The 26,278-nt window shown below is 44.8% G+C and overlaps 1 protein-coding gene across 3 annotated transcripts in view; it reads right to left on the bottom strand.

Moving 5' to 3' along the window:
• DGKG (diacylglycerol kinase gamma) overlaps positions 1–26,278 on the bottom strand; it is a 195,608-nt gene that overhangs the window by 86,694 nt on the left and 82,636 nt on the right. For all 3 annotated transcript variants that reach the window (XM_081063127.1, XM_081063126.1, XM_081063128.1), the window contains 6 exons: positions 25,328–25,407; positions 24,101–24,175; positions 21,568–21,653; positions 16,962–17,051; positions 14,771–14,931; positions 7,230–7,294 (listed from right to left, as the gene is read on the bottom strand). In XM_081063127.1, the coding sequence (XP_080919253.1) occupies positions 7,230–7,294; positions 14,771–14,931; positions 16,962–17,051; positions 21,568–21,653; positions 24,101–24,175; positions 25,328–25,407 (557 nt within the window). The remainder of the gene's footprint in view (positions 1–7,229; positions 7,295–14,770; positions 14,932–16,961; positions 17,052–21,567; positions 21,654–24,100; positions 24,176–25,327; positions 25,408–26,278) is intronic.

Here is a 26,278-nt window from a genome sequence, read left to right as displayed (position 1 = left end):
ACTGCTGAGGGACATATTCAAGTGGATGGCACTCAACAGGTTTGGAATAACACATTCTTCAAGTGCTCTGAGTTTCTGACCAACAACGAAAATATTCTATAGTTAGACTTCTCTTTCTGGACACTCACTGACAGTGATATTGGATTTAGGTAGCTTCTATGTGTGTATTCCACATACAAAAAATCTTCAGGGAGAGTTAATCCAGAAACTTCATGGAGGGCTGGCTCTTGGATATTTGGAAGACTCTGGTGGCGTCCTCAGCTCACCTGTGAATACTGACTACGGCCTGTTTGAGGGGCTGATAACCCTTCTCTGTCCTCCCCTGGGTGAAACCCTCTTTTCTCCATTCTTTTACTTTCATTGCAAACTCCCCTCTCTGTGAGCCCTGGCAAATGTGCCCTTTTTATTCACTCTTCTCTCCTTGCCAGGGCCAGCTCATGACTGTGAGATCTATATAGCCTTACAGGGCCTCATTCTTAGAAAGAAGGGCCCTGTGCTTCTTTTATGGTGTGCTGTCACCGCCTTGAAATTCTTAATAATTTTTGACCGAAGGGTCCCACATTTTGTACTGGCTTTGCAAATCATGTAATTGTCTTGCCCCTCGTTGTGGACATTATAGGGAGGAGAGTCACACCACACAAGCTAAAAGTGGGTGGTGTTCCTGTGGTCCCCCTTTAGAACTCAGCAGTCATTTTCCCACAGAGACAATTCATAAGAGTGGATGGAAGTGCTAAGAGTTTCACCCTTCTTAGCCTCAATTTCCTCATCTCTTAAAAGGGGATTGTAGCACTTACATGCTACTAGCACAATAAGTAACACAATAACTTAGCATGTTATTGTGAGCCCTGAATGAGATTATGTATAATAAGTACCCATCAGAGTGTGTGATATACAATAGATGTTTGCTAAATGAAATCTGTGGGAGACAGCAGGTGCTTAAGTAAACGGAGTTTGAACTCTGGTGTTAGGAGCTAGGTTAGAATCATATCAGACTCACTGTGGTGATCATTTCACAATATATACAAATATTGAATCACTATGTTGTGCACCTGAAACTAATATGTTATATGTCAATAACATCTCAATTAAAAAAAAGAATCATAACTCTACTGCTTAAAAACTTGACCTCAGTTAGGTGACTTGGCTTCTCCCAGCCACAGCTCCTTTTTTTGTAAAATGGAAATGCTAACATTTACCTTGTAGGGTTGTTTTGTGACTTAAATAAGCTAATGTATTTTAAAAACCTAGTTTATCACCTCGTATCTAGTCGGAGCTAGCTAAAAAGAATTAATGTTCTGAGTTTAGTTCCCTTACAACTCTATTTCTGCATGCTAAACAACTCATTTACAAGTGATGTCTGGGATGAAACCATTAATAAGTGTCTTATAATATACAACTTCCTGTACACTATATTACCTACTAAATGTAACTTCCTTGTATGTATTTTCCTTCTTTGCAAGTTTATGAATTTCTTCAAGGCAGGGACCATGTCTTATTTACTCTTGTGTCCTAGAACACTTTCTAACATGTTAGAATCTCAGTTGAATTAAATCACTCTTCTGTTGTTTATGTCAACAATGAGATGACAATTTTTATAACATTCCTAAATCAGCAATTAATAACTAGCCTGTCAATGATTAGGAAGTAGGATGTATCAAAAATAGCCCCATCTCTGCCATTAAGCCTTTTTTGCCCTTGACTATCACACTTGGCTCATCTTCCTGCAGCCTTGGGTCTGGTTCTTGCTCCATTAACAAAGCAATTCTGCCAGGGAACATAAATTAGTTTTGTGCAACCAATCACCTTCCCTGGCAACAACTTGTGTAGAGAGGCCACTGGGGAAAGACTTTCCTGAAACCCCTATGGCTGAGTCATAATTTGATGCCTCTTCGGATTCAAAGAGGTCTCAAAACGGTGTCTTTTAACCACTTGAGGATTACGGGCCCCTTGAAGAACCTTTTGATAGTTATGGACATTCTCCTCAGAAAAGTATATTGAATATCTTACATAAAATGTCAAGGTGTTCTCAGAGCTCCTGAAGCCCTGTGCCTCAGGTTAAGAATTCTTGAATAGGTCAATGTGATACAACACATAAACAAAACTAAGGATTAAAATCATATGATCATATCAATAGATGCAGAAAAAAAGCATTTAATAAGATATAACATCCATTTACGATAAAACACTTAATAAGATGGGTATAGAAGGAAAATATGTCAACATAATGAAAGCCATATATGACAAACCCTCGGCTAATATACTTAATAGTGAAACACTGAAAGTTTTTCCTCTAAGATCAAGAACAAGACAAGGACTCCCACTCTTACTACTGTTATTCAGCATAGTGTTGGAAGGCCTAGCCAGAGCAATCAGGCAAGAGAAAGAAATAAAAGCCATCCAAATTAGGACTGAAGGAGTCAAAAGGTCACTTTTTGCAGACGTGATTCTTTATATAGAAAACCCTAAAAACTCCACCAGAAAAAAAAACAAAAACAAACAAACAAACAAACAAAAAAACTGTTAGAAACAATAAACAAATACAGTAAACTTGCAGGATACAGAATTAATATACAAAAACCCATCATGTTCCTATATATTAACAATGATATTTCAGAAAAAGAAATGAAAAAACAATCCCTTTTGCAATTGCAACAAAAAGAGTAAAATACCTAGGAGTAAACTTAACAAAGGATGTGAAAGACCTGTACACTAAAAACTACAAGACATTATTAAAAGAAATTGAAGATGATACAAAGAAATGGAAAGATATTCCATGCTCATGGATTGAAAGAATCAACAGTTAAAATGGCCATATTACTCAAAGCAATATACAGATTTAATGCAGTCCCCATCAAAATTTCAATGGCATTTTTAAAAGAAATAGAACAAAAAATCATCAGATTTGTATGGAATTACGAAAGACTTTGAATAGCCAAAGCAATCCTAAGGGAAAAATAAAAACAAGACTGGACGTATATTCCTTGACTTCAAATTATACTATAAAGTAACAATAATCAAAATAGCATGGTTTTGGCAGAAAAACAAACAGACCAATGGAACAAAATTGAGAACCAAGAAATAAACCCACATATATAGAAAACAATTTTTGACAAAGGAGCCAAAAACTTATATAATGGAACGAAGAAAGCTTCTTCAATAAATGGTGCTGGGAAAATAGGAAAACCATGTGCAAAAGAATGAAACTAGACTGCTATCTGTCTCCATATACCAAATCTAACTCAAAATAGATCAAAGACCTAAATATAAGACCTGAAACAATAAATTACATGGAAGAAAACATATGTACTAAACTTGTGGACCTTGGGCTTAGAAAGGATTTTATGAATTTGACCTCAAAGGCAAGAGAAGTAAAATAAAAAATAAATGAATGCGATTATATCAAACTAAAAAGCTTCAGCATAGCAAAAGAAACCATCAACGTAACAAAGAAGCAACCAATTGAATGGGAGAATATATTTGCAAATAACACCTCCAATAAGGGGCTAAAATCCAAAATATATAAAGAACTCATACAACTCAACAACAAAAAAACAAACAATCCAATTAAAAAATGGGCAAAGGACCTGAACAGACACTTCTCCGAAGAAGACATACAAATGACCAACAGATACATGAAAAGATGCTCAACTTCACTAGCTATTAGAACCACCTTACACCTATTAGAATGGCTATCATCAACAAGACAAGTAAGTAAACGCTTGTTGGAGAGGCTGTGGAGTAAAAGGACTCTCATACATTGTTGGTGGGAATGCAGACTGGTGCAGCCGCTATGGAAGGCAGTGTGGTGGTTCCTCAAAAAATTAAGAATAGAACTACCATATGACCCAGCAATCCCTCTTCTGGGTATCTACCCCCAAAATCTGAAAACATTTATCCATAGAGATATATGTACCCCTATGTTCACTACAGCATTATTCACGGTGGCCAAGACCTGGAAACAACTAAAGTGTCCTTCGATAGATGATTGGATAAAGAAGATGTGGTACATATATACAATGGAATATTACTCTGCCATAAGAAAAGATGACATACTGCCATTTGCGTCAACATGATGGATCTTGAGATTATCATGCGAAGCGACGTACGCCAGACAGAAAAAGTAAAGAACCATATGATTTCACTCATATGTGGGATATAAAACTGAAAGCAACAAACAAACAAAAACTCATTGACACAGACAACTGTTTAGTGGTTACCAGAGGGTAAGGGTGGGTAGGTAAGAGGGTAAAGGGGATCAAATATATGGTGACAGAAGGAGAACTGACTCTGGGTGGTGAATGCACAATGTAATATACAGATGATGCATTATAGAATTGTACATTTAAAACCTATATAAGTTTATTAACCAATGTCACCCCAATAAATTTAATAAAAATAAAATTAAATTAAAGAAAAAGAATTTCTGTTAGAATAGCCCTGAAAACTCAGTGAGCCATGTTAAAGATTCAAGTTTCCTGGTAAATTTGAGCCTTGATTAGTCACACTCCCTTGTTCAAAACAAGAAAAAACAAAACAGTTACAACTCCCTAGATTTAACCTCATATCCCTTGGGTTATCCCAGAGGGCCCAGTCCTAGGCATTAGCAGTAAGGGCATCCAGCGAAGCACCGCAATCTGTGGAAAACCTAAATTCAGCCAAGTAAAACGAAACCTTGTTTGATAATATCGTTTACATTTCCAAATCCTGGTATCAAGCTTTCTTCCTATCCCTTGTGGCCCTTCCTAAGTTTAGCTGCTGGTGTAATGGGGTAACCATGGCAACAACCACCTGCCTATTTAAAACCGGCTCCAAAGCTAAATAAGGAAGCCTGGAGAAAATGGCTGCTCGCCTGCCTCTCAGTGGACAAATTGGGCACTCACGGGTATTTTCAACAGAAGCAAGCAGGCTGGGTAGACGCAGCGAGGACCTAAAGTTCTTCATAAGGAGTGTTCAGGGACCTTGTGAAACAGGGCATACCTCTATGCCACTGTTATCTTCATCTATTAGCAGGCACATGGATTTAAATGCAAATCCCAGTGCCTGTCATCCTAGGTGACCACATTACCTTGACCTCAACCAGGTGAAGGGTGAGGCATGCAACTAAATTGCAGAGTCATCTTGTTATTGGGAACTGAGAAGTGATAAGGAAACAGTCATTCAGAACACAATGAATTTGTTCATACTTTGCATTGAAATGCACAATTACAACTTTTTTACTGACAGAGGTATCTTTCTAATGGTACTCAATCATGTGGATGATTGATGATTGCTCTATTTATGTCATATATGACCTATGGATTATTGAAGTACAGAGAAATTTCTCCCTTCTTCTGCCCCCTTGCTTCCTCCCAGCGGCAGAGGTTTTGCTACCTTCTATGCCAAGATACCACATAACTGACCGCACTGCACAGCTTGTTCTTCCTCAAGCATGCTGCCTTCTTGTACTTCTTAGTATCTTTTTGTACAGTTGATGCCTTCTCCTTGGGTTGCCCCTCTTTTTGTCAACCTAGAAAATACATACTTGTTTTCTGTGTCTTGGTTTGGGCATTTGGAAAGCCCTCCACACTGAGTTCTATGCCCTTGCTTTGCTTTCCCATAGGTCATCTGGATTCACACCACTTAACACAAATCACCACGCAAGGCTGCCTTCCAGTCTGCCTCCACTACTGGACTGAGAACCCTGCACACATGTCTATTCAAAACACCTATGGAACAGTGCCTGGTACTAGTATGTTTTCAAAAGATACATTCATTCAATGGATGAATGAATGAACAGAAACCCATGAATTTCACAGACATATGGCATCTTAACAAGCATATGTGCATGAGTACGTATAAGTGTACCTGTGTGGAAAGAGGACCATACAATCCAGAATGGATGGATGAGAAGGAGCACTTTTTAAAAAAAAAAAAAAAGTGATTTTGTGTATACATGTGAGTGAAAAAGATGGTGAGAAATCAATTGCTTTGTAAGTATGTGACTACAGTAGGAATAGGGGCTAGAAGTATATATGTTAATAGTGTTTTGTGAGTGGGCATGATTTATGTGTGAGAGAGCAATGGACTCTGCCTGTGACAGAATGCACACTCTAAGAAGATTAGTTCAGCAATTAGATCCCCACAGATCACTTTTCCTGAAGCTAAAGTGGCTTCATTATGTTCAATTTCTGATCCCTAAAAAGCCTTTCTTCTTCCTGGCTAACCTCTCAGGCTGTGGGGTCAGCGGAAAGGAGCGGGAATGAAAATCCTGGTGCTTTTCAGGAGTTGGGCTTTAAAAGAATGTCATCAGATAACACTGGACTTCTGCTTTAAAGAGAATCCTGTGGGCTGAAGTCAAGCCCATCAGGCTCCATGTAAGTCCTTTTCCCCCACCTGCCCTAGGTGGAGTGGAACCCAGCTGTCATCTTGAAATGGTACAACAGAGGAAAGAGAAAGGATGGAAATTAACCAACAAGAAGAAAAAAAGAAAGAAAAAAGGAGAAAGGTAATTTAATCCCACGGGTAGCTATATGCCAGTCACAACTCACTTCTCACAAATTCCCTCCTGCCTGCAAGAAGGGTTTGGTTTCATTTGCAAATGACCTGATTTTCTGTCTCCTTTCATTTGGGACCTAACATCCAGACTTCACACAAGGGGCACAGGCTGAGGCTGGCATCTGGTGGGCTCAGGGTCTCCCCGCCTCCGCGGGGGGGGGGGGGGGCTCCCTCTGCTGCCCTCTGCTGTTGGGGGAGGCGGAGGCGACGCCCTCTCGGCCCTCGGGGCCCTGACCCCGGAGCTGCTGCCACCTCTCCTTTGAGACCGAGAGAAGCTGAGGCCCCTGCCATCCTGCCTGTGCCCCTCCCCAGATGAATCGCTGGGGCTGGGGCTGGGGAAGCGGTACGTTTTCAAAAAGCGGCCAAGCCCCAGGAGGGGTTCCAGTTAACCAAGAGCAGACCCCACTCCGCACAGGCGGGCACGTGGCTCCCTTCCTCCTCCTCCCCCAACACACTTCTTCCCTCTGCACATCAACCTCTGGGAGGGGACAAGAGGCCGGGCTGCGGCAGGTTTCTGACATTGTTTTCTTCTTGGAAATGGAAGCCCTCCTTCCGGCAACGTGGCAGGAAAGCGAACTCTCTGGGCGGTGGGGCCAAAACATTCCGGTGAGAGCAGGTGGGGGCCTTGGACCGGCCCGGGGCGGGGGTGGGGCGCGGGCAGTGCAGCCAGGACTGCAGCCGCATGACCCTCTTACCTGCTGTTGAATTTTTCAGGGTGTTTCTCTCTCATCACGTGGAATCTGTGTGCAATGGAAGCATCCTGAAAGAGAAAGAGACAGAAAGCAGATCCCTGGTTAGTGGTTATGAGCATGCAATGTGGAAGGAAGGGAAGCACACACTCTCACTGAAATCCCCCAAACCCTGAGAGCCCATCTCACAGGGAAGAACACCGGGTCCAAAGTTAGGGGCTAGTGCCATCTATGCTTATAGAGCCTATGCTAGTTGACTCCTTGCAATATTTACTCTGCCCAGCCACAGTTCAAAGTGAGGGAAGTGGACAGCCGCTGACCTTTGAGGAGAGAGAGGGTGTTTGGGTCTACGAGCAGTGAGAACGCAGAAGCCCCTGTGTGTGTGTGTTTGTGTGTGTGTGTGTGTGTGTGTGTGTGTGTGTGGTCTGGTGAATGTGAGCCTTTGGAAATGATTTGCCACATTCACTCTTTAAAAACAAAATACTTATTTTGGAATATTTTAAGTCTCACAAGAAGTTGTAAAAATAGTACAGTTAGTTCCTGTGTCCCTTTCACCCAGCTTTCTCCAGTGATAGCTTCTTACATAACTATAGTACATTGTCAAAACCAGAAAACTGACGTTGGTAAATGCTGTTATATATTAATCATCCATAACATGAGAAATAATTAGTAGCACTGGGTAAGATGCTTAGTAGATAATTAAAAAAATATATTTAAACTTCTGGCTTCTGCTTCTTGATCGCTCCACGGAAACGACGCTTCCCAAGGTCAATAGGAGTCTCATTACTACTTTCTATGGACACTTTTCTGTCCTCTTATTAGCACACGTCTTTGCCTCACTCTTGGCCACTTGCTCCTCAGAACTCTCAATGAAGATAGCCCCCATGACACCATGCTTCTGGGCTTTCCGTCCTTGCACCAGAACTTCTTAGCCCAGAGTCCAGTCTGCAGCCCACACGCCATGCAATGGGCCATCTTGGGTTCTCATAGTTGTTACTGGTATCTAGGTGCTATGTCCATAAATGTATTAGGTCAGTGCAAAAGTAACTGTGGTTTTTGCAATTATTTTTAACTTTTTAAACTGCAATTACTTTTGCACCAACCTAATAGATCTCTAGAACCAACCCTGAGCTTTAGACCTAAACCTGAACTCATCTTTCCTCCCCAAGCTTGGTCTTCCACCCGTTACTGGTTTGATTTTCCAGCAGAAGATTATGTGCCGCCCCTTTACCTCTCAGGCACTATGCCAGCACTTTCAGTGCAGGGGGTGGACTTTAGAAATGAACGGGCTAATTATGATGGGGTAGGGGGAGTGACAGAAACAAGAGAGCTGATTCAGATTTGTGCAGGGGGAAAAATACAGAATCTCATTTATTGGAATATGCGGCTAAAAGAGAACTGAAATTCCAGACAGTGAATTTTCAGGTAGTGCATATTAATTCCTTTTCTTGATATGGAAACTCTACAAATATTTTTTTTCTGATTTTTTTTTTTTAAATGCCAGGAGGTATAGTGAAGAAGCATTTTTTGAACATGTACTGTGTATGTGGTAAGTAAAGTACAGGTTAATGGTGGGGACAGAAACTCCAGAAGCAAGTTAAGGAGCAAAGAAGAGGCTTTGTAATACCATGTTTTCCAGAAAATAAGACCTAGCCGGACCATCAACTCTAATGCGTCTTTTGGAGCAAAAATTAATATAAGACCTGGTATATATTATATTATATTATATTATATTATATTATATTATATTATATTATATTATATTAACCTGGTCTTATATTAAAGTAAATCATTGCACTGGGCAGCAAAGTAAACCCAGCCAGCAGCCCACTATTGAAAAGCAGAGAGGGCAAGTCAAGGATGGGGGCTTATTTTGTGCTTGGTAAGCACTGCTTGCTGAAATCATATCTTGGGAATTTAACATTTAAACTCTAGTTATGCATTTATTTTTCAGGTTTTAGCTTAAGACACATCAAGAATTGGGGGTCTTAGTTAGGCACCCCTGTGGACACACGGTGGGAGGATGTGCAACCCCCCCGGGGGCCCCTGTCTCCTGGGCCCAGACAGCCTGTATAGCTTCTCCTGGCAGCTGTCCTTCATGCTGCCACACTTCGCCCACCTCCCTCTCTCTGAGCAAGTTTCAGTGAAAACTCTGAATAACATTCATATGACATCTGTCAAGTGCTTCTCTAGAATTCAAGAAAACATTCCATCTACTTGTGTTCCTTTGAAGCACTAATTTTCTTCTGTCGGAAAAAAAAAAAAACACAAAAGAAAAGAAAAGTAAAAAGCAATCACATGTTGCCTGGCACCATTTGTACTTCATTCCCCCGCTCACTCCCAGTGCTGCTGTGACTGGCTCCTGGCTTTTTCATACTCTGGGATATGTGCACAGGCCCCCTTCTTCTGTGTAGTTCCAATTATCTTTGGTTTTTCATTACTAGGTTTTGCAAGATTTCTTTTCCCCAAGACCAGCTTTTACAATATTATTAGTTATGCATGTGGTTCCTAACTTGACAATGTAATTCCTTGGTAAATGCACAAAGTCGTAAGGGAGAGTCTAGCAGTTTCTTTGCTGTTCAGTCTTGAAAAGGCAATGCTGGTCAGGACTGACCACATTTCCCTACCTGGGGATTAAAAAGACAGTCACAGTTCACCTTCATTCTCTGTTGAGCTTCTCGGTGTCATCCACTGAGCTGGGTATACTTAAATCCAGTCGTGATTTCATTTAAATGTTGGAAACCAGTGCTACCCTTTCTTGGTAATAATTATGGCAACATGAGACGTCTGTTCTGAGGGGGTGGGGTGTAGATGGGAATTGCAAACCTGTGGAAGTGGTGATGGCATTTCTAACGGCCTCACTCTTTGGGGTCCTTTCTTTGAGGTGTGAGGTGAAGAGATGACAGCACTGGGGACACGTAGCTATTCTTCCCTGAATTAAAATTATAAAGACACAGTTGGATAAAAGATGTTTGTTCCCCTTCCAAATATAAGCAGCAATCATTTGGATGCTGAGATATTGGGATGTCTAAGCCAGTGTGGTCTAGTAGAAATAAATTTAAAAAATTTCTAGTAGCTACATTAAAAAAGTGAGAGGATATTAATTTTAAAAATGTATTTTAATTAACAAATGTTATCCTTACATGTAATTGATATAAAAATTAGAGTATATTAAGTTTTTTCTTCATACCATATTTTTGAAATGTATTGTGTATTTTACACTTATATCATCTCTCAGTTGAGAGTAGCCCCATTTCAAGTACACAATAGCTACATGTGGCTAAAGGCTACTATATTGGACAATGTAGGTCTAAGTCACGTCGCCAACTTACAGAGATAAAAAGAGAGGAGACAATAAAACAGATTATTTAAAATTTGGATTGTTCTGTAAAATTATGGCATAAAAAAGAGTGTAGACGTTTTATCCAAGACACTTTCCAGGGAGTCCCATTGTTTTAGTACCTTCATGGATCTGCCAGGTGACAGAAAAACCTCAGGTTGGGAGAATCCAAAAGTTGCAGGGAAAATTATGGTTTTAAAAAATTTATGAGTTCCCTAATGGGTAGGAGGTGTATCATTGTGGAAAGTTGGCTGGTGAAGTCTGATAAGTACAGTCTGTAAAGTGGGACATGGTGCGTGGGTTAATGTGATGGCTGTGGCCTCTCCCTGGCCCCTGGGTTCCCCTCGCATCAGAAATAGATTTCATTGAATCAAGGGATTAACTGTTCACTCATCCTGTTAAGGCTCAGTGAAAGCAGAGCCGTTGAGGCGTTCAGAGTTACATATACCCCAGGAATTATTTCGCAGTCCCAAACTTCCTGTCACTGATACCTGGTCATCCTGACATTTCTGCAAATCCAAAAATAAAAAGCAGAGACGAGGAGGCCAGAGAAGTCAGAGGAAGTAGCATCCTGAATGACTGTTTAAAATCTCCTGCCAATGGATGTTATCAGTTAGAGGGACTAAGAAGGTGACTATATTAACTCTTCACTGGAGGGGAGCTGGCATGTTTGTGGGTGATGGGAATGTGATGACACGAGACCATAGGCACTCCCTGCTTAGGCCAGGAGAGTCTGCCTTGTTTATCACTCCATCTATTAAATAGGTCCTGTCATTAACAAGGGGACCTAGGGAACTGCCAGGGCAAATTTTATCCCATCTGGGGGCACCACAGCGACTGTCATTGTCATCACCTTGGTAAATGCAAGGCAGCAGACGTTTGATATGAATAGATATTCCAGGTCCTTCAAAAGAGGCAAAAAGACTTCCCAAGGCTCTCTTTGCCAAAGGAGTCTGACTATAATCATCATAAGGAAGTAAAACCTTGGGTTGGTTTACATACCTACTTCTCCTCTTACAAAGTTTGGGAAGTCAAATAGGGAGCAAGAGCTTCTGCAAATGTCAGACCCAGATTCTGTTAGGGTTATGTGTTGGCTACTTGTTTTCTCAAGAATTTCCCTTTCTAATTTTTAAAGAGTGAGCACACAAACCCTGCAAACATTTTATTGAGAGAAGGCTAAGGGCACATGAAGGAGATAAAAAACGGCCCTGGTTCCTCACTGCTTCACAATAAAATATTAAACATGTACAAGTTAAAGGTGTATGAAAAAATCATAAGGAAAGATACTATGAAGTTCTTCATAATTTGAAAGATGAACATACTGGATTATCATAAGTCAGCCCAGGGCAAATAAATATCTTGACCATGGACTGTGATGGAGAATCGGTTCATATGCATTTCCTTGAGGGACAATTAGCTGGTCTTCTTCCCTCCCTTCCCACTTATTTGAAAGAATGAATTAAAACCATGATCAGTCTTGGCTCTTGGAATTAGGCTTGGTTACCTAGTTTAGGGGAGGTTGTCAATTCTCTTTTACTGTGTTTATCTATTTGGTCAGCTAATACCGAGTGTTTTTTTAATCTTTGTTTTTGTTTTTTGCATTTGATACTGTGCAGAGATGGACGGGGGTGTTAGGAATCATGTTTTTGGCAGCCAGAGCTGGATGTGTTATGAGAGAAATTTTGGGGCTGAAGACTCTGAAAGCAGCCATGACTGTAACCTGTCCTCTAGAAGTTCTCAGGCAGGTTACCCTGTCCTGCTGCTCAGCTCTCATTTCTGGCTAGTTGCTTCTAGGTACTGATTTTCCTGCCTCTGTGTCTTTCTTCTCCCTCATCTGTCTCAGTTCTGGTTTCTGCTTCTGTGAAGAACCACTTCCTCTGACCATTTTTTCCTCTAATGGGTTGTCTTCACTCACTGAAGACTTGGTAGGGACCATCTGCATCAAAATTATCTCAAGGGCCTGTTAAAAATGAAAATTCCTAGACCTTGCCCAGACTAACTAAATTAGATTACAAATCAGGATCTGTCATGGCAGTGGAATTTGCATTTCTGACAAGGGGCATAGGTGAGCCATCTCACACTAAATTTTGAGATAACTCGCCACCACCCAAATGCTGCTGTGTTTGGTGGCATGAAGATGGAGGGGGCTGTCCAGAGGCCGAAGGGCTCTTGGCCCACAGCTCAGAGGGCTCTGGAGTGCCTCCCGGCTCCCCTACTCCCCAGCTTGGACCTGTCTCTGTATCTTTCTAAGCTACAGTTCCTTCTTACAAAAAACAAAAGAATAATAATACCAAAAGAATAATCAGTACCAACAGGGAAACTGTACCCAGTGTGCAGTAGGTATGCAATAAATGTTAGCAAGTAATAAGTCTTAGTTACTATAGGCAAAAGATATCAAGTTTTGTGAAACTGTCATGATGAGAAGCTCATGTTCTAGAAGCCTCCTGGATGCCAGACCTTCCGTGTGTCTACTTTGTAGGAGGTGAAGACTGTACTGGGGGAAGTGGAGCCTGAGGAGGTGGTCCAAAGAGGAGAGCCAAGAAAAGGAGGGAGGGGTCAGCCTGGGTCACTGGAGGGGGAGCTGGCAGAGGCTTAGGGAAAGATGTCTCTCACAACTGAGGCCAGGGGAGGAGATAAACCAGATGGGGGCATAGGGACCCCTGAATTTACTCCTGGTCCAACACCTGCATCCTCGCAGAACCTGAACATGGGTCCAGCAATGCTTCTGTCTTCTTTTTTAGTCAAAGAAAAAGAGGCTGGATTAGAAAATGAAGGCAAATCCCTTACTCTGTCTCCGTTTCCTCACCTATAAAATGGAGATACTACTGCCCTTCGGTGTAGTCATAAGAATCAAGAAAATATCTGTAAATATGGTAAATTTTAAATCCTGTAAACATAAGGCATTATTATCATTAATCCCCTCTTCTTCCATGGTTCTCCTTTTAGTCTTCTTATTAAAAAACAAAACGCGTTCCTTAAACTTGCGCTTCCCTCAATATTACTATCATTTTTTCTTCTCTCTCTCTTTTTCAACCACCAAAACTGTCCAAAAAAGGCACAGGTAGGGATGGTTGAGGAGTGCAGGCATCACACAGTCTGGGTCTGGAGGGACTCAAATAAAACTGGGCAGCGTAATTCCCAAGACGGACACAGAGGAAGGAGCCTGGCTTCAGAGTGCGGCATAGTGTGCATGTACTATTTCTGCCCCTAACTCATCCAAGGTCCTGAGGCCTCACCTATAAAATGCGGATGGTGGGGACAGATACCCGCAGGATTACTGTTCAGGACTAGAATACGCAAAGTCCGACACCGTGGAGAGCACACAGGTGCTCAATAAATGCTGGTGTCTGTCACATCTCCCTCCCTAAACCCAGATCTATTATGGAAACGACTAATCCCTTTCCTCCCCATCCTGTCCCCAGAGGTTTGGGAAGCAGTGTCTACCCCATCCTCTATGGACTAGAAGCTGAGCTCAGCAAAACACACTAACTGAGCTGCACTAGATGTGCTGGGGATGGGGGAAGAAAGAGGAATGTGGCACTACGTGTGTGTGTTTGTGTGTGTGTGTGTTGGGGGACAAGACAGGCACTTACACCAGTCCCTTCAATGTAATGCAAAGCGTGCACTGATGGGGTGAGCACAGAGGGCTGTGGGAGCACCATGGAAGAACACAGGGCTCCGGCGGGGGGGTCAGGCGTGGGAGAGGCCCCCAGAGCATTACGAGCACTTGGAGTGTGGGGAATGGGGGTGAGACTAGGGGAGAAAACGGGGGAGAAAGAATTCTGAGAGCCAAGCCAGCCAAGCCACCTTGGGACCACGCGGTCCTCCCTGGAGGATCAGAATTCCAACCCTGGAAGCTCATGCGAGAGTCTCCTCTGGACCTCACCCCTTGGGTATTTCTTGGTGTTGTTTTTAACTGCTCAAATTATCCAAAGGGTGACTATATATTTTGAGAAATAGCCTGTCTTGTCTTGTTAGTTAAAATTATAGGGGAAGGAATTTCCTCTATAATCAAGGATAGGGGCTTGGTGCCATCAGGGTATCCACACCCAGGCCACAGACGAGATGCTTGGGCCCAAGTCAAGGCTGGGGGCAGCGGGAGAGGTAAAGAGTATGGACCCAGAGGGGGACAATGGAGGACTAGAACCCTTTCTGCCCACCTGGGAATTGCTCTTCCATGCAGAAGGGTGATCCCTGGCCAACTCACCACACCAATGGAGAAATAGTTGTTCATGATGTTGTATGGGACCTGGTCCCCATTCTCCATCTCCTCTCTGGGGATGACTTCCAGGTGCCAGCGGTCCAGCATCACCAAGGGGCTCTGCTCAATGTCCTTCAGGATTTTTGTCAGGCTGCCCCCTTCGTACCCTGTGAAGCATGCAATTACATTTGTCCCAAATTAGAAAGCTAAGTTGGTGTTGATGCACAGGCCTCTGGCAGTGCAGGGAGCCCTGTGGGCATCTGTGACCAGGAGGCTCCCCAGTGTGTCTGTGGGCCGGAGACACTTAGGTTCCCTGAGCCACAGAGAAGGAGAGGACAATATGGAGTCATTAGAAAGAAGCTGGGGAGATTTGAAAGCCAGAGTAGCAGGGATAGGGTTGGCAGGCTGTGTGGGTGAAGCAAGCCCTAGAGAATTGGTGGGCTGGGCAATGGGAAGAAAAAAGGATCTGTTCTGAGACCATATCATGTTGGAGATGGACAGTGTGGTAGAGAGAGTTTTAAGACGGTCCCCATGATTCCTGACACCCCTGGTGTAAACCGCATTCAAAACCCATGGGACCTGTGAATAAGATGGGACAGTCACCATCATGATTACGTTTATTATATGGCACTGTTGACTTTAAGAAAGGGAGATTAACCTGGGCGGAGCTGACTTAATCAGGGGAGCCCTCAGAAAGGACTGGGCTTTTCCTTAAGAAATAGATTTTCAGCTTGAGAGGGATTCAACGTGAGGAAGCTTCTCTGTTGCCAGCTTTGAAGATGGAGGGATCCATCTGGCAAGGAATGAGGGTGGTCCCAGCTTACAATCAGCAAGGCCACAGGGACCCCAGTCCTATAACCACAAAGAACTGAATTCGGCCAACAACCTGAGTGAGTTTAGAAGCAAACTCCCCACCCCCCACCCCAGAGCCTTCAGGGAGGAGCACAGTCTGTCTAGTGCCCCAATTTCAGCCTCTGCGGCCCTGAGCAGAGAACCCACTCACCCTGTTCCAGGACTTCTGACCTACAGGACTGTGAGCTAGTAAATGGATGTTTTAAGCCTCTATGTTTATGATAATTTGTTATGTAACAATAGAAAACTAACATAGAAAGTGAATTTTAAGGGATAAGAGGATAATGGGAGACACAGTCTTTTCTTTCAAATCACACCTCCATATTCTTGCTTACCTTTCAGGCAACCTTGGAGAGTATTTTCCAGTTGTCAGGGCTTTGGTCAACTCCTTCAGGGATGACCCACAGGATAGCAATGGCAGCAACTGTGTCGCTAAGGGCCTGGAGGCTATCTGGGAGCACAGGCTGGGTTTCCGGCGTGAAATTTGTGCCTAGCCATGCTGCCTAGATGCCCAGAGCATGGGGCCACACTCTGCCTGTCCCTAGTCTAGGTGTGTGGCTGAGGACCCTGGTAGCTCTTCCCATGCCTGCCAACTTCCTCCTAGGGCTGACTACTGTTTTCTCTGCCACTGTCCACCGAGTATGCACCAATCTCTGAACACTGACTGCTGCCCGGCCTGGCCTTGAATCTCTCTCTGACTTGATCAGCCATCTGCAGTCCTACCCCAGTTCTGCCTGCCAGACTGACCTGTCTGCTCTCCATTCCGACCTGAACTTCGCTTTCTGGAGCACACCCAGCTTCACAGGGCTGTTGCAGTTTGCATAGTTCTCCTTCGCTCCTGTAAGCTGGTGACAACTCTGAGTTCCTCCTTAGGGGAATTTCAAAATGAGGGCCCATGGCCATGGGGACCTACAATGACCTGGATGCTCTTAATAGCCAGTGATGTGGCTCTTCAGTCTGCATTCTGAGTCCTAATTCAGAAGACGATCAGTAGTTTAGAAAGGGGCAATTTGATGCAGAAACAGCTGTCTAAGTGAGTCCCTTCTGGGATGAGCAGTGGGAAGGAAACAAAGGAGACTCGACCCTCAAGTTGAGTTGTTCTACTGGGGAGGGCAGGCGGTAAGACAAGCATTTCAGGATGACAGTGAGTATAGTGAGGGGTAAGCAGAGGCGTCGGTGTGGAATACAGGGCAGGGAAACAGTCATGGAGTCGATCTGACCCCGGAGTCGAGTTTTACTCTGAGGAATGTGATCCCTAAATGGGAAGTTCAGCCTAGCCCTGCGCAGCGTCCCTGTTGCTTGGAAAGCTTGTTCCCAGGGTAGTGACACTCATAGGCAGACTCACCTCCTCCCCAGTGGAGACAGCGGGCCAAGTCATTTCCTGTTCCAAGAGGCAGGACGGCCACCGGTGGATGCTTTGCAAAGTTGGCCTTATCTGCAACCCATGCAGAGGAAGAGAGAACCATATGCCATGCGGTTACAGGATGTTTGAGTTATCTAGTTATCTCTGATCTGACACTCGAACCCTAAGATCTATAGCGATCTTTGAATCCCTCCCATGATGGGGAAGACACCACTTCCTTAAGCCATCTCTTCCATCTGCAGTGTGTTGACCACTACAAAGGGTTCTTTCATACCGACCAAAATCTGTCTCCCTGGAACTTGCACTTCTTTATCCTAATTTCACCCTAATTCTTTCCTTTGAAAGAAGCACACACTTCAAAAACATTAATTTGAGCAGTTTTAATCCTTAATGATTACCTGCACTTATTACATTTACCCCTCAGACCAACCCTGCAGGGTATTATCATTCTCCTCACAGACGAAGCAACAGGTTCAGAGAGGGAAAGTAACTCCATAGCCAGGATCCAAGCCCAGATCTCTGTGGCTCCAAGTCCATGTCCCTCCTTTCTTGAGGGGCTAGGCAGGTGCATAGCTAGTAAAATAGGTGGGTCTGAGACATCATGGAATGGTAGGGCATTTGGAAACTGAAGGTGTCACCACGAAGTCATTCAGGTTCAAAAGTTTAAACTTAACGTTGTGTCTAACAGGAAAAATGTCCAGGTGTCATCTGGCACCCAGATGTCCTTTTGCCACTTCCACCACCTCCCAAACTTGCAGATACAGAGATTTATAATCTTATTTCCCACGCTGGCTGTGAAGGAGCATCAGACTGAACCATTAGAGGCGGCACAGACTATGTTTCAGTCTGGCTGCAGGTTTATAGCACATATTGGCTAATTGGGCAAGGTGAAAAAGGCACGGGCACCCACTGGGCTCCAGAGGGCGCCACGCACACAAACCTCAGTCCACCGCCAGCCCATGGAAAGTGAGGGATGTGACTCAGGAGCAAGAGCGCTGTGGTGGCGGGGGAATCAGCACCCTGCATGAACTCAAAACGGAGTTTGTAGGTGCCCCAGCTTGTCTGACTTGTGCCAGAAGCAGATAAGCTCAGGCAAGTTTCCGGGCTGAAAGTACCACTGGGAGGGAGGGCTGCGATGGAGGAGGGAGCAAAGCAATGGACTCTGCACTCTGTGTTTATGCCTCCCTGACTCTGCCCATTCTGTTCCCTTTGACTGGAAGGCCCGTGTTTCCTTAGGTGTACTCTCTTTTCCTTAGTCTTTATCTCAGCAGGTCAACCATCCTCACAGTGTGACAACTAGAAAGCTGTATGCCACCCTAAGCTTCCGCTCTCCCTCATCCCACATCCATTCATGCATCAGTTTCAATGTCCTTTCTCCTTAATAGATCTGGAAGCAATCTCTTCTCTCCATCCCCATGGCAACGCCTGAGTTCAGGTAGGATATGATTCCTTCCCACTGGTATTGTTTTAGCTGCCTCCTCTCTGCCCTCTCAGCCTCCCATTCCACCCCTTTGTGTGTTCTCTACACTTCTACCGAGATGGGCAATCCTTGAACCACAAGGCTGATCACATTAGTTCACTGCTTTCACACTGTCAGGGCTCCCGTCACCTCTTAGCATGGCACACGAGGCCCTTCCAGGCTGTACTTTCCTCTCTAGCCTCATCCTTCTCACATCCTACTGCCCACATCAATCAACCAAAGTGTAGTCAGTGCCTTAAATCACAAGCGCTGTGTTGCTCAGCTCCGATGCTGTCTCTGGGAGGCCCTCCTTGATTGCCTTGGTCTGGACCAAGTGCCTCTCTAGAGTGTTTTCTTTAGGACCAGGGATGCTCTCATCATGCTGTCTTGCAATTGACTACTTCTTTGCTCCCTGAATACACTGTAAGCTCTCTGGGCAAGTATATCTCATTCACCACAGTATGTCTACACATATTTACTGAAGGTCTACTATGTGCCAGATGTTGTTCTATAACTCTAAAAGCAGGTAAAAAAGCCATGGCTCAGGCTCTCATCCCTGCAGTAAAAAGGGATAGACAGGTATGAATGAGGTCTTCCTATAAATGAGGCATAATTTCAAATTCATACTGGAGAGGAAAGGAGTACTGTCCTATAATGAGGTGATTGAGGCTGGGGGCGGGGGTAGGAGGGGTATGTCAGTGAAACCTCCCCTGAGGAAACCACATTTGGCTGAGATCTGAAGTAGAAGCTGACCAAGCAAAGGCTGGGAGGAACACATCAGACAGGAGGAACAACTTGTGCAAAAGCCCTGTGGTGGAAGGGACTCGTACATTCAAGGGTCTGAGAGAGGGACTAGGTGCCTGGAGTCTGGAGGGAGAAGGATAAAAGCGTGAAATCAGGCTGGAAGCATGGGCAGCTCCCAGGGCCTATAGATCATTTGAAGAGTTTTTATCTTAAGAATAATGGGAAGCCACTGGTGTGCTTTGCACACATCACGAACCCAGTGACATTCAGGAAATACCACTCTGGCTATAGGAGAACAGATCAGAGAAGGGGCTGAAATGGGGTGCTGGAGAGCAGTGGACAGGCACTTCCATATTTCCTGAATGAATGAATGAATGATCAGTGTGCAGTTATTCCTTTGACCACTGTTTTTTCTCTTTGGGCCACTAAGCTGTGCAAGAGACCATCTCACATGACCTTCTTTCTTACTGTTTTGAGCAGCTTCTATCACCTGTGTTCTCTGCAGATGAAATCTATAAAACTTTTCGCCAAAGCCGACTTTCTCCTTCATGATAGAGAGGCAACCCTGTGAGCAGCTCCCAATCCTGCAGCCATCCATCCTCTGCTGATCAGCTTTTCCTTCCTCTGCTCCCAGAGAACACCTCCCTCCTCCCACAAACAATTCCAGAGCCCCAGGTGACAGAAGAGTGTGGGTGGCTGCTTAGCAGGGCTGTGTCCATGGAAACCAAAGTGCCTGTGGGGAAGCAGAAAGCAGCAGGTGTGCAGGTACTGGCCCCCCACTTCCGGGCGGTCTGCTTATGACCCCTGGAGGCCCAGCCTTCCCTGCCCCATTCGGGGTCTGTCCTGGCCCATCCTTGACTCTGCTCTTTCCCTCATCTCCCACAACCAGTCAGTCAGCAGATTCTGTTGGCTCAACCTTCCAAAGCTATCCAGAGTCTGACCACTTCTCACCACCTCTGCTGTTTCTGCTGCGGTCCAAGCCACGGTCACCTCTCACTTGGATAAATTCAGGACCCACCTAACTGGTCTTTCTGCTTTCCCCTCTTTTTCCTAATCTGCTGTGTCTCCCCTTCGTTCAGAAACCACCCAGTACCGTGGGGCTTGCCCAGCATGAAAGCCAGGCTCTGTGTAATGTCCTAAATGTCCTGGGGATGTGGCCGTGCATTACCTCGACTGCAGCCCTTGCCACTCTGCCCTCACGCGCTGCGCTCTGGCACACTGCAGCCTTCCCGCAGCCTTCAGCAGCCTGGCCTGCTCCTACCCCAGGGCCTTTGTAGTTGCTTTTCCTTCTGCCTGAACAGCTCTTCCCTCCGCTATTCGCATGGCTCACCCCCAGGTCCCCATGAAAATGTCATATGCTCTGCCAGGTCTTCACTGATGACTAGGATTTAGATTGTACCCCTCACCCCACCGCTGAGCTCCCTTTGCCCCTTCCTGCTATGTTTTTTTATCATCTTCTAGCATACTATATGCTTCACTTATTTCTTTGTTTATTGCCTGTCTCTTCCTTCTAGAAGGGAAGCTCCATGATTTTTGTCAGTTTGTTCATTGTTACATCTGCAATGCCTCGAGGAGAGCTTGGCATAGGAGGTGCCCAGGCAGTATTTGTGGAATGAGTGACGGGGAGACAGAGGCAGCCCAGGGCTCATCATTCTGAGTCCGGTCTCAGACTTTGATGATGGCTATCCCCAGCTCTTCCCTTTCTTGTTCCTATGTTCAATGTCCCAGTGTTTATCTGGCTTCTCCAGGGTTTGATCTTGAATATATGCCCATCCCAGAATTTCAGTCAGTCTCCATCTTTTACTGGGGGCGATGTGTCCAAGATCTCACAGATCCAGGCAAAGCCAGACTAGAACCCAGGCTCCCTGATTCGCCGCCTGGGCTCTCCCCACTGCCCCTTTAATCTAGGTGTATTGGACACAGATCAACGTGGCCTTTTTCTGATCTGCACTTTCTAGACGTGCTTTCTGGCTCAGGCTCCAGATGCTCATCTCAAGGTGATGTGCCCTGGGCTATACATCTTTGTGTAGTTCTCTGATCTTTATCAACCACCCTGGATCTGCCTGGAGTCTCAGTCCTGCCCTTCCCCCCACCCTCCGAATCTGGCCTGAATCTGGCTTGTCTCATCACTGCCCAAACGCCTACAACAGCAGATTTTGAGGTAAGGTGTGAAACAAATTGTTACACCTGTGCCTGTGGGACTTCTTCCATTGTCTTCTTTCTTTCTTTTTTCCACCCAAAGTAGATAGTTAAGCATTGGTCCAAGAGTGGAAACAAGGATGAAAAAGACATGGTTCCATTTCTCGTTCTTTTTTATTGCCTTCCTTGGTCTTTAAATATACTTACTATAAGTAAGCTGCAAAGCCCCTCCCAGCCCATTCTTACCAATGCAATCCAAAATCCAGCCAACGGTCCCATCTCCACCGCAGGCCAAGACACGGAAGTCTGGAGTATCACAGAAAAAGTTCAGCCTGGGAAGTAAAAGAAAGGCCAACACGGTCTTGTTTACTAGGTTGTAGTTGGCCTTTGACACACTCCTTAGGTCAGAGACCTCCCCCCTCTTCCCTTCCCTGAGAGTATGTTACGTCCTTTTGGGGTTGAAAGGGTCACTTAACGTTCTGAAACCAGAACTTACTAAGCAATGCCATTGAGTATGTATCTCAGGGGCCATCCTTGTACAAAGAGAGTCTAAGTCAACATTCAACACAGAAAATGGTTTTCTAGAAACTCTGTTGTTTGTGCAGAGGAAGCCATAGTTTGCTTATTTTGGCAACAATACAACTAACCCCCAACCTCTCGATCTCCCTCCTGCTCTCCTGCCTATACTGTCCTCACAACCACCTTCAAGTCAGGTGCACTGAACAAGCTGAATCTTCACCCCACTCTCCTGTGGGTCCAGACCTAAGTGGAGTGAGCACCATTTCCCCTCAGGGGCCTTAACGCTTCAGAGCAGGGCTCTTAATCTGGGGTCCATGAACCTCCACAGGGTCTGTGGATAGAATCCAGAGGGCCATGAACTCGGAGAAAACGTTACATTCTTCCCTGTGCTCTAGCTGAAATTTAGCATTTCCTTCAATTATGAATGTAGGCAACAAATCACAGAGGTATTAACCATACGTGTGACTTTGTCAGCAGTTGAACTCACGGGTATTTTAATGTTTTACTATAGTTGTGGCAGATATGTCATACCGTCATGTATGCTTATGACTGCTTTTAGTGTAAAATAGTTATCAGTCCTGCCTCTGGAACTTGCTATATATAATGTGTTAGTAAATCACATATGTTCCCAGATCACAAATTTTTAAAAAATATTCTGACAACTGTTTTCAATACAATTAGTTTCCCTGGCAATCCTATATATTTCAATCTAGGTATTAAAAAATATTAGTCTGAGAAGGGGTCACAGGCTTCATCAGACCGCCAAATGGGCCTGGCACAGAAAAGTGAAGAACCTCTGCTTCAGAACAAATGTGACCTGTGGACACCTTGGGATGGGTCTCGGGAAGCTGAAGCTCAGGATTTCCTCTTTACCCAGCCTCATGGTGTGAGAAGCCTCCTGGAGCTTTCTGGGTCACCGATGCATGTGGTCAAATTCCCCTTCCCTCCTGTCCCCTTCATTCCCTGCTCTCCAGTAGAAAGTGAATTCGGAACGGAAGCTCTCTTCAATTAGTCAGCCTGTCTGATTACAGACTGACACATCAGCTACTCAAGGCTGCTGTGCCCTGGAAGTTGCCACCAGGCTTGTCATCCAGGGCAAAACCAACTTAGGACACATGAGGTTAAGCTAGAGTGCTGCATTCCAGTATTAAAATGCCTGAGAAGAGAGTGGGTTGGTAAAAGTGTCTGTGGGCTACTACTCAGTCCGGTCATAATGGAGCAGTGATTGGCAATCATGGTGACCGTGGTAAGTGGCTTGAAATTAGTTTTACAGGTACATTGTGGCAGACGTGCTGCATGTGCACTCAGGTTTCTTTCTCTTTTTAAGAGGGTCTTGCACCACCACTACCATAAGTAATAGCTTTGTGTCAAACAACCGAAAACAGGGAGAGATTCCCTTTCTGGAATCCTTACTCTACTCCTTCCGAGGGTCTCGTTGAATCCAGAGTATAAGAGTGGGTTAGAGGTTGGGCAAAGCAGCTATGTGCTGAAAAGCCCAGCGCAGAGCACACAGATCTGAGGGCCTGGCCCTGAGACAGCCTCTGACCAGAATACGTCTCCAGTGTACCGGCCCTTTCTGGTAAGCAACCCAGTCTTTGTGTACCTTCCGGCCCCGATGCTGGAGGGGTCTCTGATTACTGGGACCTGCACCTCACCATGTTAGTGCTAACACAAGGCCAGCTCCTCCCACCAGACCTTCAGGCAAGCTGCAAAGGAGCTTCTTTGTCTCCTCTCATTGCTCTCCCTCTCTAATGAACAGTGAAATAGCCAATAAGCAAATGACAGGAGGAGAAGGGCCCAGAGAAAGCTTAACAACCTCTAAAATGGATAATCCAGAAAGAAAGTGATTTCATTGAATTGTTTTTATCCTAAGGTGCCCCCACAACAGAAAACGCAGACCTACTGACTGACAGTGATAGGAAAATTCTTTCCTCCTCTTTCTCTCTCCCTGATGATTCAGTATGAAGATACTAGCTAAGACAGTCTTGCAAAAAAGTTAAAACAATTTACCAGCCCGCCTGCCCATGCCAGTCAAATGAGTGGCATATTCAGGAAGCTACTTCCTAGAGTTAAACACAAGAAGTCTTCCTGAGTATCTCCAGGAGGACGTAAGAGTTGATGGTAGGAGAGAAAACGAGTAAAACACCAGGAAGGACAAGTTCACAGATGGAAGAGACAAAAAAAGATTACAGAAAAGGTATCTTCTTCAGAGACTGAAGGAGAAGGGGAGAAACAAGAAGTAAGGATTGTATCTCCCTACCCTGGAGTAGGCCCCCCATTGTCCAGGTTGAAAACTTGTTTGGGGTTGAGCAGATAGTGGAATTTCCGAAGAATTCTATGGGGGAAAAAAAAGAGAGGATACGGAGGAGAATGTCATCATGAGAATGCACAAGAGAGCAAACACCTCTGGCGCCCATTGATGGTGGCAATGAGGGTCCATTTAAATCCCAGAGGGGAGAAGACTGAATGCAAGCCCAGCAGACCCTGAAATCCCAGTCCAGCTGCCATCACTCTTGCCCTCGCGCCTAGGTTCAAAGCCTCCTCACTGTGCCAGCCTCTAGCCCCTACCCCAGAAGCATGATCCCTTACAGAAAGGACAGGGCAGAGGAATGCAGAAAATAGAACTTCCATTCTCCTAAAGCTTTTTCCTTCATGGAGACCTTCTCTTAAATGTTCCATGTGTTCTAGGTAGTATAATTCTGCTCTTTGTGGCATCAAGGGACCCTCTATGCCAAGGCCCTCAAATCCTAGAATCAGGAGGAAACACAGGCGGTGGGCTGGGGCAGAGAAGGCTGGGGGCAATGAGCCCATTTAAGCTTGTTTCCAAGGCTCCAGCTTGAGACTCATTAGGTTAGTTCAGAAGGGCTGCTCTGCCCCTTGGACCGGAGTGGAGGTTCTCATAGTTCTTGCTTCAGCTCTACTTATTATAGTTTTTAACCTGAATTCCAATTTACCATTACCCCAGAACTGAACGGGACTGGAAGGCAGAGCTGCTTTGCCCCTTCCCCCTCTCTCTTCCCACTCTCTTAGTGCTTCCAGCAGACTGGACATTTCCTTCACTGATGAGGTGGGTGTCCTGCGTTGTCAGGGGCTGCATAGGCCAGGAGGTCCTGATCAGGTGAGTCCCACCACATCTCTTAAATCTAGAAAAGACTTAAGAGGCTAAGAAGGAAACAGGCATCTCAGAACTTGGTCTCATTCTGGGAGCCATGATAATGGCTCATATGACAGGTCCTAGGCTAAGCACTGTGTCTATTTGAATCCTCACTACAACCCTATGAGGGAAGAAATTATTATTATCTCTGTTTTACAGAGGAGGAGACTAAGGCACAGGGACATTAAGTCACTTGCCAGGTCATTAGGTGGTAAGCAGGATTTGACCCTAGGTCCACCTGTCTCCACAGCCCACTCTGTTATGGCTGAGGGGAAGAGAGGACCCAAGTGAGGCTGTCCCAGCCTCCCCATTTTGAAAAAGAAGAGAACATACCTTTCTCCTTGTCTCCCTCCACTCTTGGGGTTCACCAAGACCAACAGGGGATGGGTACCCGGGGTGGGGATGATCTTATACTTAAAAGGTAAAAGAAAAAGAAATTAGCTCTGTTTTAGCCAATAAGGGGAATGAGATGAGAGTTAACGCTGAGACAGCTTCTGGGAGAGGTGGATAGGAAGCAGTTCCAGGCATGGAGGAGAGGAGGGTGGGAAATAGGTCTTTGTCTACTGGCTGAGTTTTTGAAGGGTTAACCAGCTAAATGTCTTTAGCTTGAGTGGCCTGCAAGTGGTGTTCATGGTGACAGGGTTTGAAGTCAAAGTTGGAGATGGGGCAATGGCACCATAGCTTCAAATCATTCAATAATGGTGAGGCATTGTGCCTCCATCATGAGATCAGATTTTGTGAGGGATACAACTGAATACGATCTTAGAAGTTATAGCCATCTGGTCAAACACCTAAATAAAATAACACTCATGAAGTGAACTATCACTTCTACCCTGGCACCTATTTTCCTCCTGAGCCTTGGTTCCACATTTTTCAGTCCAGTGGGTACCTTTAACCAGATGTCAGGTTGCTCCCAACCTCAGCGTGCCCTAAACCTGTCCTATCTTCTTTCCACATAAAACTGGTCCTCTCTCCTGGCTCCCTGTTTCAGTTAAAAGTTCTATTATTATTCATCCAGTTCTCCAGAGGAGACCCTGTCCTACCAATTATTTCCTTGGAATGTCCCTTTCTCTCTGGCAGCTGCCACAGTAACCACACTGCTCAGGCCTTTCCCAGCTCAGCTAAGTCCTATATGTTGCCCCCATGTGATTCCTTCCCAGGACATATTAGTCATACCACTCTTACTCGAAAACCTTTATTGACACCTCATTGCCCAAAGGATAAGATCCAAATCTCCTAACCTGGCATCCAAGGTATTTCAATGTGGCCCAATTCAACTGTTAT

This window comes from Rhinolophus hipposideros (assembly GCF_964194185.1).
Source record: "Rhinolophus hipposideros genome assembly, chromosome: 2".
In the NCBI taxonomy this organism is placed as follows: domain Eukaryota; kingdom Metazoa; phylum Chordata; class Mammalia; order Chiroptera; family Rhinolophidae; genus Rhinolophus; species Rhinolophus hipposideros.
This window is presented reverse-complemented; position numbering and strand designations above follow the sequence as displayed.